The following is a 15,412-nucleotide window of genomic DNA, read 5'->3' as shown; positions in this document are numbered from 1 at the left end:
AAGGCGTAGAAGCTCCAAACATAGAAATCGAGGTGGAGGATTGCGAGGAGTATACCGCAAGTTTCTCTTTCTATGTAATCAGTGGCAGTGATCTCCCATAGTGCACATGGTGGTAGAAAATTTTGGAGCCACTTTGAAGCATCTCAGCTGAAAGAGGATGCGACCGCCCCATGACAACGGGCGAAGACACCTTAGATAGAAGGTGTGTGAGGGCCATGATAGGAGCCCGGATCAGACCGCCCCATGACAACGGGCGAAGACACCTTAGAGAAGGTGTGAGGGTCGTGATAGAAGCCCCAGTTCAGACCGCCGTATGGTGACGAGCGGAGACACCTAAGGAGAAGGTGTGTGGGCCACGATTTGAGCCCAGTTCAGAACGCCCCAGAGCCAATGTAATGGCTAGATATGAGTGGACAGGTGTATAGCCAATGAAATGGCTATGATGAGTATGAAGACAAATGCATGATTGACTTTCATAGATATTGCCCCCATGCTAAAGATCAATGAGCTAGAAGACATTTGCCTTGGACAATAAGTGTGTGACTTGTGGAGCATTAAGACGCGGCTGCTATGAAGAAGCAGAAGGGCATGCGCAGGTTCCGAGAACGAGTTAACTCTTGTCAAGGTGGTGAGCTCGGTAATGGCATTGTAATACTCAGAGTATGAAGACAGATATGGATCAACCTTTAATGGGCTGCCCCCATGGTTAAAGGTGGAGAGCTACCTGGACTCTTACGACTAAGAGCGAGAGACTCACGGAGAAGTAAGGCGTGGTTCCTAGGGTGGAACAGAGGGCAGGCGCAACTCCTGGATGAGTAGACTCTTGGAAGAGTGGTGAGCTTGTGATCACATTGAAATACTCAATGACTGTCACACTTGGAAATATTCGTTTGAGGGGGTGTTGTAAGCCTTGGTGTAAGGCTTGAAAAATCATTCCGGACCGAGCATGGTTGATACGCTCGAAGGGGAATGTTGTGTTGAAGACGCTCTCAGAATGGTAAGCTTGGAAGAGCTGCAGAATGCAAGCTTGTGCTGAAGAAGCAAGAGGACAATTGCCACAAATGGCAAAGGGGGTGATTGTTAGGAAATTGCCATTATTGTGGCAAATACCCCACTCCCACTTGGTAGATAGTGGAGCATAATTAGTGCCTCATTTTGTGGATCTTGTCTCACCATAAAATGCCTATAAAAGAGGCAATTATTTGAGAGCAAAGTGAGAGTGAAGAGAAGGCTGAGAGAGAGAACGTGAGAATAGAGAGAAAAGAGAGAGCTGCAATGGCAGCAGCCTTGCTGCCATTGCAGCAGATGTAATCTTCTTCCATGTATCTCTATATCTAATAAAATGGACCTCTCCCGTGGATGTAGGCGGATTTGCCGAACCACGTTAAATATTGTGTCAGTGTCCTTTAGCCTCCATTGAGCAAATATCAGAACATCACCGGTCTGATTCCCCAACAAGCTTACCATGTTTGCTTATGGTATCACAAGTTTCTGACAGCCCAACCCTTGTGAAACCAAGCTTCAAGTGCTAAGAAAGGTTCAACCGAAAGAGGAACAGAGTATCAGGAAGCCTATAAATTCAGAAGAAAAAAACTCACTGGTATTTGGCCACAAGGCACTTGACAGTTGACACGGTTTACGATTACTTCTTTTTCTAGTACTTTCTACCATGGTTTTTTTTTCCTTGAAAAAAGAAAGAAAGAGGCTTCTGTATATATTATCCTAGTAGGCATGGCTATCTGTTAAATATAAAATCAATTCCATTTTCAGATGGTATGGAGTTCATGTTTCAAATTCCTAAATCGGGTTGCTTAATTATCTCAAATCTGACCACATTTACAGGCAACAGAACGACACTTGAATCGCTGAAGAGGTAATTGACATGAACAAGATAAGTACATATACAAGGGAGAAGGGACTCCATTTGAATATGTTTAATGGGGATTGACAAATTTACCGTCTTGGTTTAATTAAAGCAAATAATCAACGGCACAAAATCCCCGATACCAACCAACGCATAGATAAAGCTAAGGAAGGTGTTATTTGTCGGACAGGTTACTCCTTGAGTAGCAAAACATTGTATATATTGAGAAAAGGGGCCTGATTGCAAAGAAACCAAAACAAATGGCCTCGTTCAGACTCAAAGCTTAACTCCTTTTTTATGCTGTCTGCCAGGCATCCAACATCTTCCATCTTTCTTTAGCTAGAGCACAGAATGTTGTCGACACCCTTCAAAGTTCTCTTGATCCTATGCGATCCAACACTTTGCCATGGCAGGCAGTGCCTTCTTGAGAGAAGAAATAATCATTTCACATTACGCCCTTTATCAACCGAGAAAATGATGTCTTGAAATCAAATCCTGGTATCGTACTAGTCTTTGCTATTCAAATCTTGTGTATCAGTTTAAAAATTCCCCTGTTTTCTTTTTCTTGTTACTGCAAGTTAGGGGTCCAAAGACACCAACAGGTCTACAATTTTGAGAAATCTTGCACTGTCATTCATCAACATCATCAAATTAGTAACAGGAGGAGCTGTCGATTCCTGAGAGCTGAGATTTACCAAATTTAATTCAAATATCTTCTATATCTCTCCTTCTCTTTCTTTCTCCAAAAGGACAGGAGTTCAAAAAACTGCAAAAATGAACATGAAAAAAGGGCACATATAGTAAATGAATTGACAGCGCAAGCTAGTTTAAAAAACATATTATTTCTTACTAGTTGTTTACTGTGTATATGTCTTTTCTTATTTGTTCCATTTTTCACCTTAATTACGAAGAGATTTTATTATTGACCTTCAAATTTGAAAATTCAATTAACTAATAAATGCATACCGTCTTGTGTTCTTCCTTTTTGGTACAAGATTTTGGTACCAGAATTTGCCAAGAGTCCTCCTCATACTTGCACAGGTTCTCTCTTCCATCCACCTCAGGATGATCTTCTTGTTTTTTGTGTTTCTCCTCTTCAGATTCATCGAAAGATGGAAGCTCCAAACTAGGGTCTACCATAAAGCTACCTTCCTTATCTTTGAGGCCCAGATCATCGACCTTTTCATGATCAGCAATCTTATAATACTTTGAGTCTCCTCCAACAGTCCTGGACCTAGTGGTTCCAAATTTCGTCCCAAAAAATGGGATATGCTTCATTTCTAGAAATACAACCTTAAAGATGAGGCAAGAGGATATAAAGCTACACAAGAATGGTAAAATTAAAACGAAAAGAAATATAATGAAAACGAAGCCAAAGAAAATACAAGGAAGAAGAAAGGGTAGTAAGATTAACAGAGTGCTAGTAGCAGAGAAGCAGTTCAATAGTCTCATAAAATTGGGGCGTTGGAGGGGCATTATGGGAGATTGCTTTTGTATTTAGTTTTAGTATAGGTTTTTTGTTCCAGACGATTAGTATACTCGGGTTTCCTTCATGAATTTCTACAGATTTTCTTGGGTTTATTTGGAAGGTGATGTTACGTGGAGGTGAGCGAGGGTTTTCGGGAACCATTTTCGAGGTCAAGAGCGTGATGTGGAGTTGGGAATGATGTGCGGGCGTTACTGGTTTGGATCAGTTCTATCCATACGTGGAATGTTCGGAGAGATTGAGGTAAGCATTTTCATGAGTGAAATCTTTGACTCGAGCAAGTTGTGAGGTTTTCTTTTTTGTTTCTGGGCTCTTTGCACGCATGAGTTGACACTTTCAAGTTTCAATTTTCTATCTGGCTACTGTTCTGTGACCCTTCAGGTCTCCTCTCCTACTCACTTTCTATATACACTACCAGTCGTCTTCAAGCCTCACCCTGTCCTCTACCTCTTCCCCCACCAGCCCACCCCGCCCTGATCGTCAAAAGCAAAAACTGGAGACAGAATAGAGAATCATTTTTATTTATTTTTATTTTTTGTGGTTTCAAGCAATTTAGGATTTCTAGGATAGAATAATAATGTAATATCTTTTATCATGTCCCAATCTATGCAAGGCCACATGTATTATTCATTTCACAGTATGAAAATATATCACTTTTAAAAATCCATGCTATCACAGTTGACAGAGGTTAAAAGGTGAGGAAAATCATTGAAGATAGCCACTCCTGTGACGGAGGCAACCGCCACTCCTTTACGGAGGCGATTCTTACTAGAGACAATCGCCACTCCTGTTACGGAGGCAAGTCTTGGAACATCTAAAATCATTGAAGATTTTATATATATTTTTTGTATTGTATTTTGATGAACAGAATATTCATTCGATGGTAAAAATTCACCCACTGCCAGCCATCTTCCTTGTTGCGAGGCTGCTGTCCATTGATATTTCTCCACAGCGTCATCGATTCTTCGCTTGCTGGCAGACCCATTGTCAGTGATGATCTTAGTTTAAATGGGCTGGACCAAGGGATCCTAATGGGCCGTGGGCTGAAGCTTTGTGGTGAAAAGGGGGCAATGGCCATGTGAAGAACGTGGGGGTCACCTGCTTAGTGGAATCCTTACCTTCTTGTCACGTGAACTCCGCGGCCCTCCATTGCTTCCACAGTCTTCTGCGACACTAGACTTGGAGGCAAGGAAAACGGGGGCGGAGAGAGAATCCAAAATATTTTTACTAGGTGTTAGTTTTCACACGTAATTTCACATAAAAGTGTCATAATAATCATCACTTTTCTCAGGCCACTTGTCAAAATGTTCAGGCGCTTGTGTTTTTATTTATAGAATTGATTGTTATTTTCTTCGGAGGGAGATAATCTCTCTGGTTGGAAGCGTTGTAATGTTTATTTTTTAAAGTTTTTTTTATTTTAAAATATATTAAAATAATATGAAAATATATAAAAAATATATTAATTTAAAATTAAAAAAATTAAAAAAATTTAATTTTTTTAAAAGTATTTTCAAAACATAATGTAAAACACTACCTAATCTTAGAAATAAAGCTGAATGTACCCGGAGCTTGAGGTCTCTTTATACACATAATTCATCAATTTGCAAACAAAATAAATACAAAACATAAGCTTAAGTGGTTCACTGCTCCAACCAAACACAAATTCAGTTATTGGACTCGGTTTTTTTCCTTCCTTTCAGCATAAATTTGGTCCAACCAGTCATCAATTCAGTTGATTGGGTCAGTAATTTTTTCCAGCATATATTTGGTCTCTTGAAAAAGTAATAGCATTGGTGTTTGCGCTTCCTCGCCAGTTATACTATTTTTTAAAAAATAATAATATTCAAATGTTGAAATGGAGTAAAAAAATAACATAAAAATGATTGTGGCAAACCTATAACCATAGTAATCAGGATCGAGCTAACCCAGTATATCATGTCAAGTTCATGACTTGGATTATGAAATTAAAATAACCCAATAAAAAAAATAAAAATTATAAAGATATTTTCATAATAAAAATACTGTGTTAACTTTTCAAGTCCGTGATCTGAGTCATTAGAAGCAAACCATCCAATCTGAACAAACCAAGAAGTTCAATTCTCAATTAATCAAATATTAAATAATAAAATTAATAAAATAATTTCAATTATATATAAGAATTGAAAACAATAGCAATTAAAATTAATAAAAAATAAATTTTATATTTGATTGACTGACAGAATTAAAAAGAAAATCAGTTGAGTAAAAGAACAGAAAAAAAATCAAAACAATAAGGGTCAAACTTAACATAAAAAATAAAAACAATATTTTGATTGAAGGGTAAAATTGAAAAGAACAATAACTTTTATAAAATGACGAAGAAAAAAAATTAAAAATTAAAAAATTAAAAATTAAATTGAAAAACATAATATCATTGATTTGAATTAAATGATGAAATTAAAAACCAATAAAATTTTAAAAAAAAAACAAAGACAAAAACAAATAAAAATCCAAACAATAAAGATAAAAATAGAAAATATAATACTTGGTAAACTAAAATTAAAAAATAAAATTAAAAATAAATAGAAGTTCTACAAAATAAAGATGAAAAGATTTTAATATTTCTGGAAGTATGTTGGTTCAGACTTCAGACTCGATAATAACATAATATATATATAACATTCACTATTTTTTCACAGGTTAACAGGTAAAATATTTTTGGCACTGTTCAATCAAATCGAAGGGTGAAAAAAAATCACTCCTGAGATTTCCTTTTATTCTCCTTCTCCCCTCACTCTTCTTTACCATAGAAATTTTTTAATAAGAAAGCATTGAGCTCACGAGAAGAACATGAGCAGTTCCACATGGAATCGTCTGCACCACTTCCAGCAAAAAAAAACAAAAAAACCTGAGTGACCAGACCGGAGCACGAAAATCCAACTCACAAACACAAATATACCGTCGGCAGATTGCCGGAGCCAGCATAACCCTTCCACGGCCACGGCCGGTTCTGTTCACCAGAAACCACCCAACTCTTTAAATTATCAATTCTTCTATATTAATTACTCCAGGTTTGGCTCAATCTATATTTTCGTTTCTCTATCTATTTATTTTATTCATAAGCTTTGTACTACTGTCTTTCTTGCGAGAAAAAAATCTGAGTTTTGGGTTTGCTTTTATTTTTTGTTCTTATGGTAATGAATTAGACTTACTGTGATGAGAGGAAAAGGGAATCAAAATCAAGTCGAGGAAGAGTACGAGGAAGATGAGTTTGGTTCTAGAAAAGATGGGCCGTCTTCAAGTTTTACAGTGAACAACAATAATTCCAGTAAAGGTTTGTTCTTTTTTACATTTATTGTACTTGTATTAGATCCAGCTCTGTTTACGTTGCTTTTCTACAAGGTTGTGACTATTGATGTTCATTCCTTTCTTTATGGTCTAAGTTTGCATTTTTTTTTTGAAATCTAGACATTGTGCAACCTCTCTGATTTACAGCAAATTTTGGAGCTTTTATTATGTCTTTTGGTTGCGAAAATGGTGTGTTTTAAACGGGGTGTTGAGTTTTGTTTAGTTCTATGTTTTTGTGATCTGGGATTTGGATGTCAGATGGGAAGAATAGTGACAGGGCTAATGCAATAAGATCGAAACATTCCGTCACTGAGCAGCGAAGAAGGAGCAAGATCAATGAGAGGTTTGTTGGTTTATTTTTTTGGATAGACAATTAGTATTTAAATATGTAAGTAATGCAAATCTGATTTTTTTGCTCACATGATTCTCTTTTCTTTGTTCAAGTCACCGGCCTTTTTGTTGCGTACACTTTCATCTCAGTGAAGGGAGATATGGGTAAAAAGTTCGGCCAGTCTGAAAAATCAGTGGTATTTAGGGCAATTTTTGTTTACACTGGTTCAGTTAATGAATCCTGAACACAAGGATGATTTGATTTAAGAAGGGCATTATTTAGGTAGCTTTCTTTGCAGTGGTTGTACAAATGTTTAGGGAATTAAGTCAATGCATTACATAATGCAATTGAGCTGAGTTGAATCACTTCACTTGCTAATTGTTATTTTTAAGTCTCAAATACACCAGTTTCCGATACAATACTTATTGTGCACTCGGATTGTTCCCATTGTCTAGTTTTCTTGGTTTTTTAACTAAAGTTTTGGAGCTTTTTCTAGAGGTTGTTTCAGATTAGGTACTTACTGATTCCAGGATTCTTCATTTGTCATGTGACTATTGCTGACCCATACATTCAAATTTGTGCCCTTTTTTTTTATCGGCTTTTGGTCATGCTGTAGTGTTAAAAAATATAAACGCACTTGTTTAGCTTGACATAATCTTAATACTGATTGCGAGGCTTGCATTTTTGTGTGTGTGACTGCTGGCAAGGCAACTGTGTATCATTGTGGATACCAGTATCTCAACAAATGGTCACAAGTGAAATAATAATAAAAATTACCGGAAATTTCAATGTTAGATGTTGTTTTACCGTAAAATCTAGGATATTGATTGAACATTTGGTTATCAGTCAAAATTTTGTTTTCTCATAAACTATAAAATCTGATATAGCTTTATGAACCATGGTATTTTTCTTTCAGATTTCAGATATTGAGAGATCTTATTCCTCATAGTGATCAAAAGAGAGACACGGCATCGTTTTTATTAGAGGTACACAATATACAAGTGACACAAACTAGAGAATACTTGTAAATTCAGCAGATAAGATTTACCATTCAAGTTTCTTGACTACATATTAATGATCCTTTGCAGGTCATTGAATATGTCCAGCATTTACAGGAAAAGGTGCAAAAGTATGAGGGTCCATACCAGGGATGGAGCCCTGAGCCAGCAAAGTTGATGCCATGGGTAAAGCTTTAATTCCTGTATATGTTGTATACTTATGACCTTCACCCATGTATTTTGGATTATAATCTGCTACACTCTAGGTGCTGACATATCCACTGGTTATAGTCTGCTAAACTCTGCAGGTAGAATGGTTTTATGACTTAGAGAGAGAATTTGGAACTGATGATAGAATTTATTAAGGACTTGCTCATGCATTCAACTTGTCTGTTATGATGTTTTATATTATAAATTTGAGGGAAGAATTTTCATCTAGACAACATTTAACAGCCAGAAATCTTCATAATACAAAAAAAAAAAGGAAATCTGAGATGAACATTCATAATCAAGTAATTGAAAATTTTATTTTTTCTTTTCGAGTCTCAGAATGTTAATCCTATCAGTAGACCATGGTTCTATTTATGTTTGACTTGAATCCTGTTCCTTATGGATAGATTGACATAATAAAATTGTCATAAAACTGTCTCAGATAAAAGAGTTGCAGTTGAAGTAACTTATTTGATATGCCTGTACTAAAACTGCCTCTTATTTAATACTCCTTTAAAGCTTTTGGTTTTTGACTCATCAAATTTGAGCAACAATGATTGGTTTTAGATTTGGGGATCATGTTCTTTATGGTGAGCCCTTTCTCTTTAAACTTATTCTGTTTTGTTTTTATCAAGTTCAGGTTATCTAAAGGCTCTTGCTTCTGGATGTCCTTAAAAGTACTTGCATTTTGGTTTGTGTTGGGGGAATGATATTTAATTACTTCTATTGGAAATTTTCTGGTGGTGAAGAGCAATTATGGATTTCTTTTCCATTTGAACATGGTACCTTTTTGACAATTTAAAAAATTCTCACAATAACTCGTTAGGTCTTCTTGAAACAGAGAAACAGCCACTGGCACCTTCAAAGTTCTGTCGGTCACCCTCAAGCTATTAAAAATGGTTATGTTCCAGGAGAAACATTTCCAGGTAAACTTGATGAGAATAACATTGCTCTCACACCAGCCATGCTTCCAAGCACACCGAATCTAGTAGAATCCGACCATGTTGCTTGCAAAGTGTTGGAACACCAACCTGAGCTAGGAAACAAGGCTATGCCTCTTCCCACGCCTGCTCCCATTCGAAGTGTTGGACTTGTTGCTCACCCCTGTCAACTACCAGTCTCTGATGCTCAATCAGCTGAGTGTCCCATCACCAGTGAAATGTTGAACCAGCAGGAGCTGGCAATTGAAGCAGGGACAATCAATATCTCCAGTGTTTACTCTCAAGAGTGCGTACGATCTTGTAAGATTTTTGAAGTTTTTGAAGTCCTGGGCGTTCAGCTATAAGCTGACAGCTAATATGGAATTTCATGCAAATCAGGTTGCTGAATACTCTTACGCAATCGCTGCAGAGTGCTGGTGTAGATCTATCACAAGCTAACATCTCAGTTCAGATTGATCTCGGAAAACGGGCAAATAGAGGGCTGACCTCTGGTACATTGACATCTAAGGTATGAGGCTGGTAATTTAAAGTGGTCAATAAACAACAGGTCTTTTTAGGAAGCAGTTGTAAACTTATAAAGATTATGATTGTGCTTGACTTAGCCAGTTTTACGTGTCTTCCATTGCTTTCTAGGATCCCCAGAATCCCCATCCTACCAATGAAATGATAACCCACCTTAGGGATGCAAGTGGAGGAGAGGATTCAGATCAAGCTCAAAAGCGGCTAAAGACATCGTAAGGCACCATGGGATTTATCAAGTTTGCATTCGGTTTTCCTTTGGTTCCGAATATCAGTCATTGGGTTAATGTACATGCTATGCTTTTGGTTTCTCAGATTCTTACATACTTCATGGAATCATGTTAAGAGCTGTCACCTTAGATGATATGTTTCAGTGGAGTTGCTTAGATTTGTGGCCATTTCATGCCATGGCCATATCGTGGTTGCGACGTACATATTAATTAAAGCCTTGTTTGGCATTGCGCTGTCCAACCACATTCTTTAAATTTTTTTGATATGTTAATATCAAAAATGAATTTTAAAATATAAAAAATATTATTTTGCTACATTTTAAAGCAAAATTAAAAAAAAAACAGTTTCTATCATAACCAGTTCCTTAGAAAAAACTGCTTGATTATATTCAATACAGGATGGAGCGTGTCTTGTACGACTATGGAAAGCGTATACACATAAATAAGTTTTATCATATGTTCCAGCATCTTATAATACAGCTGGAATGCTCTGCTGTTTGTTGGATATTTGCTTTGGATGCAGGAACTACATCGTAGAGGACGGCATCCCATGTTAGTCAGTCCTCCACCCATCTTGTGCGATCGATCAAACAATCCTGTCTCCCCAAGCGCCTACAAGATTGCATGCATGACTTTAGGATCGGTAATTGTCTAAAGGGAAGCAATCTTTTAAGCGAGCAAGGGTGATTATTCTGCAGACTGTACCGCAGAAAGGTTCTTAATAAAACAAGTGGAGAAAGAAAAAATATCTATGACTGGATGATCGAAACATACAGCCAATGAACCTGGAAGTGGAAAGGGTTCCGATGAGCAAGGATACTCTATTCCCTTTGTTCACTGTTGTGCTGCATTTTGTTTGATCACCTTTAGCCTTAAAGGAAAAAAAGAATTGCACTGCGTAACACTCTAAATACTTGAATATATATATATATATTTCCAACAATGAACTGAAAATTCTTAATCAACTGAATCAAGTAATAATCTGTACAAAGCAAGTCAATTTGCCCTAATTTTTAAACATACCGGCATCATAACCTACCATTGTTCACCCCATTAAAACAAGTGAAAGAACACATGATATCTATAGCATTAAGTACATATTTCCCAGCCACCATGCACCTCTTCAGAAACACCAATAAGCGCTGCTTGCTTTTTCCTTTTGGTGGTCCTTTTCCATTCCTTGAAGGAGTTATTCTTCTCTCTCCATAATCTCCTGAACTACCACCACTCTAACTTGTAGTACCTGTGCCCTTCTTCGAATGTTTCTCATCTTCAATATCCTGCAACACCCATCAAATTTTCCACTCATTTACCAATTACAGTACAATTTCGTAAAAGTGTCTGAGCCTAGCATGCCCATTCTTCCTGACCTAATGATGCCTTTTGCAAAGCAGGCATGCTAACTGGAATAAAAGGCCCTACCTTAAACAACATAATGAGAGAAAGATAAAATAAGAAATCGCAAGATGAACTTACAGAATTGCCAATCTTGTCAAAATCATCATCAAAGCTCACATCACCGTCATCTGAAAGATAATGCAGATAGTTGAAACACTGAAGGCAACAACGAAAGAGGGAGCATAGGAGATGATAAAAAAAAAATGCATGTCATCCTGTTCATGGATTGTTATTAATGAATTCTGCGGAGCAAACATTCCCTTCCCCATTCCATATGCACCCATGCATTCATGAATCATGTCAACCCAGATGGCAGCCCAACAATTCACTGAGAAAGGATCAGCCATTGATTAAATACCACAGTGTACTGGGCAAATTAACAATGACAAAGCTTTTACCGATATGATTATGAAGTAGCATTTCCTAAGAGTATAATATGCTGACAATGGCAATATTTAAATTCAGAATGGTCCCAGTGGATGTCTCTCTGACCTATGAGGGTGTTTTAGGATTACAATTTCCAAAATATGGTTTCCTATATGGCATATGAGCACGTTAACTTTAGGGAATCTCTCAAAACCAATTGCACATTCACCACCAGTCCAAAGAATTAAAATGATCGCCTACAAAATCAATAGATCCCGAGAAGCAAGTAACTAAGCAATTTGAAATAAGGAAATCTCCCAAAACCAATTGTACATTCACCACTTGTCCAAAAAATTGAAATGAGACTGTAAAAACTCAGAGACCCCGGGAAGCAAGTGACCAAGGAAGCAGTGTGAAACTCAAGCTGTGAAACAGCTTGGTTTCTTCACAGGGATGCTAGGCAAAATGAAAACATACTCTATAGGTAGACAATGCTTCCATGCAAAATGCAAGTATCAGAACCAAATAGTTAAAATAAAGTACAGAGTAAATATGTTAGAAGTCACGATTGAAACTAACAGCGTTGAAATAAACTTGCTTACAAACCCATATTTTGAAAGAATATACCTGGACCACCATCACTGTCTTCAATATCTCCCAAAAGAAACGAGTCCAACTCCTGCTCATCTGAGGATGCCTTACTTTTCAGGCTCTTTTCTGTTGATTCTGATTTGGAAGAATTCTCCCCAACCCCTGAACTTTCCTTTGCCTTTTCATCTTTCATCTGCTCTTCTGCTTTACGCTTAACCTCCTCCGTATACTGCTTCTCGTACCTGAGTTTTACCCATGAAAAGCAAACATGGAAAAATAAGACCTATATTGTATTATCTCATTAATTCCACAAGAGCCTTTGATACACAAATTCATTTGAACCTAAAAAAGTTTACAAAATCAAATGCAAATAACCACTCCAGCCTTCCTGTTCTGTGATTCATAGACGACAAAAGCAAGCAGTTTCAATTTCCATATAAAGCACCAAAACTGCTGTAAATTCACAAATCACATTAAAAGCCATCTACATGCGGCACTGATGATCGCTGCATAACACAAGCTGCATATGATTAAGCTGCATAAATTTTTTTATCTTCGTAACTCAAAGAAATGCTAGATAAATCTAACTGAGTAGATCAATATGGATTTTCTTCAATTCTCGTCTGTCCATTAAGCATTCATGATGGCAAACCCAAAAACATAAAATCTTTTTTCAACCATTAATCAAACCGGAAGGGAACTTCAGAAAAAAAATAAAAACGTACGTCGCCACATGAGTGCTGACAAGCGTGAAATAAATCCTCCAGAATCTCCTTTCTTTCATCACACGCGGACATAGCTCATATCGCAACTTCGAAATTTGCTGCAATTAACAATTTAAAAAGAAAACACACACACACAATTATAGTCTCGGTCCTTCCACGTTTCATACACAGAAAGAAGGATATCCAAAAACTAAATTGAAAATACCTTAACAGTGGTGAGAACAAGAGTGGCATGCCTCTCCTGCCATTCACTGAGATCCTTGCGTACATTTGACTCCGTTGTCTCCACATCAGATGGCTCTCCTTCATCTACACCATCAAAATCAACAATCCGATAAGAACAATTAATCAAAAATCATAATCACATTTTGAGAGATGTGAACTACCTTGAATTGGAAAGTTCTGGAAGGTACTAGAAGTTAATCCTTTAACAAAATCTCTCAAATCATCAGTAACACCAAACTCCCGGAGCTCCGAATCGGAGACAACAGGACCAGAACCCGAAGAAGAAGCAGAGGAGAAGGCATTAGTATTGACGATGGAGAGAGAGGATAGCTGAGGAGGGATAATATCGGAAATGGACTTGAATTGGATCGAATCGGCTTGTTTAAGAGCGGCTATTTTGAGCTGATCGGCCCTTTTGGAAGCTTCCAAGGCAAGTTCTTTGGATTTCTTGGCGGTTTCAGTGACTAAATCGGCGATTGTGTTGGAAGAAGTTGTAAAGGTTTGGGATTTCTTCGCTGCTTCTTCTGCGAATACCTTCGCTCTCTTCCAGAAGTCTTCCATTTTTTTTTGTGTTTTTGTTTTGCTGTCGATTTTCTTACGTTTTTAATTTGTGAGATAATAATATTTGCTTGTAGAGGTGGGGAGTTTGTTAATGACTTTCAGGGATTGGTAAATGCGATGACGTTTTATTGTCGGTGTTTATTTTTTATGCTCCTTCTCTCTACATCAATTTCCTTGTCAACAATTAATAGTTTTCTTTTTATTCATTATTAGTTACTTGTATTTTCTTCTAAAAAGAAAAAGAAAAGAAATTATCGTTGCGACGATTGGTAGGAAGGCTGAACATTTAGCGAGTGTTTACGAAAGTGTTAGAAATAAAAAAATATATGTATTTTAAAAATATATTTTGTTATACTTATATTAAAAATAATAAGAAAATTTTAAAAAAATATTTTAATATAATTTTAAGTAAGAAATAATTTATAAAAGTTATAATTTTAAATATGCATTTTAAAAAAGCACATCATATTACAACATCAAACATGCAATCTGTGTTGTTTGATATTATGATGTCGAGTGTCTTTTAATTATAAATATTTAAAAATAATAATATTTTTTTAAATCAGCATATTAAAATTATATAAAATATCAATTAAAATAATTTTTTTTTTAATAAAACAACAATTTAAAAAAGATTATATATTAGAAACAAATAATCATTGATCGTGGGTAAAAAATATTGTCTCCCTTCACAAAGACAATTGTTCAGCAAAAAATAGTCCTCCAGTCTTCGTTTTTTATGAGTAAAAAATATATTTTATTCAAACAAAATAAGAAAAGAATAATTTGTTCAACAAAATGTGTAATTTTTTTTTTGTTAGAGTTTAGATCATTATCTATTTTAATCATAAAAGAACTAAATAAAAAGAGATATTGAAAACTGACGCGTAGTATTGTGTGCGAAAATAACAATAACAACAAAATCAGCATTTTTGTTGTTATTTCCGTAATTACAATAACAACAAAAGACACTCCTCATTTCCGTAATTACAATAACATTACTTCTAACGTGCTCGTAGCTTACCTATTAAAAAAACTTATTTTTAATATATAGATTAATTAGTTAGGTTTTAAATTTGTTTTTTTAATAATTATGAGTTTAAATTATTTCAGAACTATTAAAATTTTATATGATTGTGGTAAAATTTATCGATATATTCATAAACTAGTCTAAATATTTATATTAATAATAATAATTCAAAAGCTTGTTCTTCTAACGCAGTAATGAAATTAAATCAGCATTTTACCACCGCCTCCGCCCCCCTCCATGCTTCACGGAACAACCGGCAACCAGTTAGAACAAGCTATTATTATATATCTCCCTGCTTCTCAAAACTACAAATATCTCCATCGACCCCCAAGTTAGAGAAGCATCTCTTCTGAATAAAGAACTGCCCGGGCTTTCTTTTTCTCAGCAGAGAGAGTAATATTTGATAATTTCATGGTGACTGATAACTCACTCCTCTCTCGTTCTTAGCTGAAAAGAAATTGTAGCCAGCTAATTTATCATTGAATCACGCAACAAGTCAGTCATGTTCCTCTTGCCTCATCAGGGTACCACACCAAGTGACTGTTTCAAATACGTTATTGGCCCAGTAATCTTTATCCTCCCAGAGTCAAGCTACAAACAGACCAGTTTC

The 15,412-nt window shown here is 36.2% G+C and overlaps 3 protein-coding genes and 1 long non-coding RNA gene across 5 annotated transcripts; 2 read left to right on the top strand and 2 right to left on the bottom strand.

Annotated features, from left to right (window-relative positions):
• Nucleotides 1-1,902: 1,902 nt before the first annotated feature.
• LOC112328395 (uncharacterized) lies at nucleotides 1,903-3,340 on the bottom strand. The gene is made up of 2 exons (XM_024606724.2): nucleotides 2,831-3,340; nucleotides 1,903-2,630 (listed from the first exon to the last, which is right to left on the bottom strand). Exons 1-2 carry the CDS (start codon nucleotides 3,338-3,340, stop codon nucleotides 2,565-2,567), a joined length of 576 nt encoding a protein of 191 aa, XP_024462492.1. The 3' UTR covers nucleotides 1,903-2,564.
• Nucleotides 3,341-3,446: 106 nt separating this feature from the next.
• On the top strand, nucleotides 3,447-4,731 carry LOC127905615 (uncharacterized). Its single transcript, XR_008059798.1, has 2 exons — nucleotides 3,447-3,593; nucleotides 3,732-4,731. It is a non-coding gene; the product is annotated as an uncharacterized LOC127905615 (long non-coding RNA).
• A 1,314-nt stretch (nucleotides 4,732-6,045) lies between these two features.
• Nucleotides 6,046-10,147, top strand: LOC7483907 (transcription factor BIM2). Of its 2 annotated transcripts, none has more exons than XM_024607173.2 (8): nucleotides 6,046-6,400; nucleotides 6,536-6,657; nucleotides 6,936-7,020; nucleotides 7,925-7,994; nucleotides 8,097-8,192; nucleotides 9,058-9,443; nucleotides 9,536-9,665; nucleotides 9,791-10,147. In XM_024607173.2, exons 2-8 carry the CDS (start codon nucleotides 6,546-6,548, stop codon nucleotides 9,893-9,895), a joined length of 984 nt encoding a protein of 327 aa, XP_024462941.2. In that variant the 5' UTR covers nucleotides 6,046-6,400; nucleotides 6,536-6,545; the 3' UTR covers nucleotides 9,896-10,147. The 2 variants fall into 2 exon arrangements, with proteins under 2 accessions (XP_024462941.2, XP_002312362.3); XM_002312326.4 differs by having other exon boundaries at nucleotides 6,048-6,400; nucleotides 6,536-6,663.
• A 702-nt stretch (nucleotides 10,148-10,849) lies between these two features.
• On the bottom strand, nucleotides 10,850-13,841 carry LOC7483906 (uncharacterized). Its single transcript, XM_002311377.4, has 6 exons — nucleotides 13,373-13,841; nucleotides 13,192-13,295; nucleotides 12,987-13,084; nucleotides 12,298-12,503; nucleotides 11,383-11,432; nucleotides 10,850-11,186 (listed from the first exon to the last, which is right to left on the bottom strand). Exons 1-6 carry the CDS (start codon nucleotides 13,770-13,772, stop codon nucleotides 11,136-11,138), a joined length of 909 nt encoding a protein of 302 aa, XP_002311413.1. The 5' UTR covers nucleotides 13,773-13,841; the 3' UTR covers nucleotides 10,850-11,135.
• Between the last annotated feature and the right edge of the window lie 1,571 nt (nucleotides 13,842-15,412).

Source organism: Populus trichocarpa, chromosome 8 (assembly GCF_000002775.5).
Source record: "Populus trichocarpa isolate Nisqually-1 chromosome 8, P.trichocarpa_v4.1, whole genome shotgun sequence".
Taxonomy (NCBI): domain Eukaryota; kingdom Viridiplantae; phylum Streptophyta; class Magnoliopsida; order Malpighiales; family Salicaceae; genus Populus; species Populus trichocarpa.
The sequence above is the reverse complement of the archived record's forward strand: the minus strand, read 5'-3'. Positions and strand labels throughout refer to the sequence as shown.

Excerpts from the sequence above, each read along its gene's own strand:
- LOC112328395 (XM_024606724.2), bottom strand. The coding sequence starts at position 3,340 with ATGCCCCTCCAACGCCCCAATTTTATGAGACTATTGAACTGCTTCTCT. Across the intron at positions 2,631-2,830 it reads AAAAGGAAGAACACAAGACG|TTTTTTGAACTCCTGTCCTT; the intron begins GTATGCATTTAT and ends TCATTTTTGCAG.
- LOC7483907 (XM_002312326.4), top strand. The coding sequence starts at position 6,546 with ATGAGAGGAAAAGGGAATCAAAATCAAGTCGAGGAAGAGTACGAGGAA. Across the intron at positions 7,021-7,924 it reads AGGAGCAAGATCAATGAGAG|ATTTCAGATATTGAGAGATC; the intron begins GTTTGTTGGTTT and ends TTTTTCTTTCAG. Across the intron at positions 8,193-9,057 it reads CAGCAAAGTTGATGCCATGG|AGAAACAGCCACTGGCACCT; the intron begins GTAAAGCTTTAA and ends TTCTTGAAACAG.
- LOC7483906 (XM_002311377.4), bottom strand. The coding sequence starts at position 13,772 with ATGGAAGACTTCTGGAAGAGAGCGAAGGTATTCGCAGAAGAAGCAGCG. Across the intron at positions 11,433-12,297 it reads AGACAGTGATGGTGGTCCAG|ATGACGGTGATGTGAGCTTT; the intron begins GTATATTCTTTC and ends ATTATCTTTCAG. Across the intron at positions 11,187-11,382 it reads TTGACAAGATTGGCAATTCT|GATATTGAAGATGAGAAACA; the intron begins GTAAGTTCATCT and ends TGGGTGTTGCAG.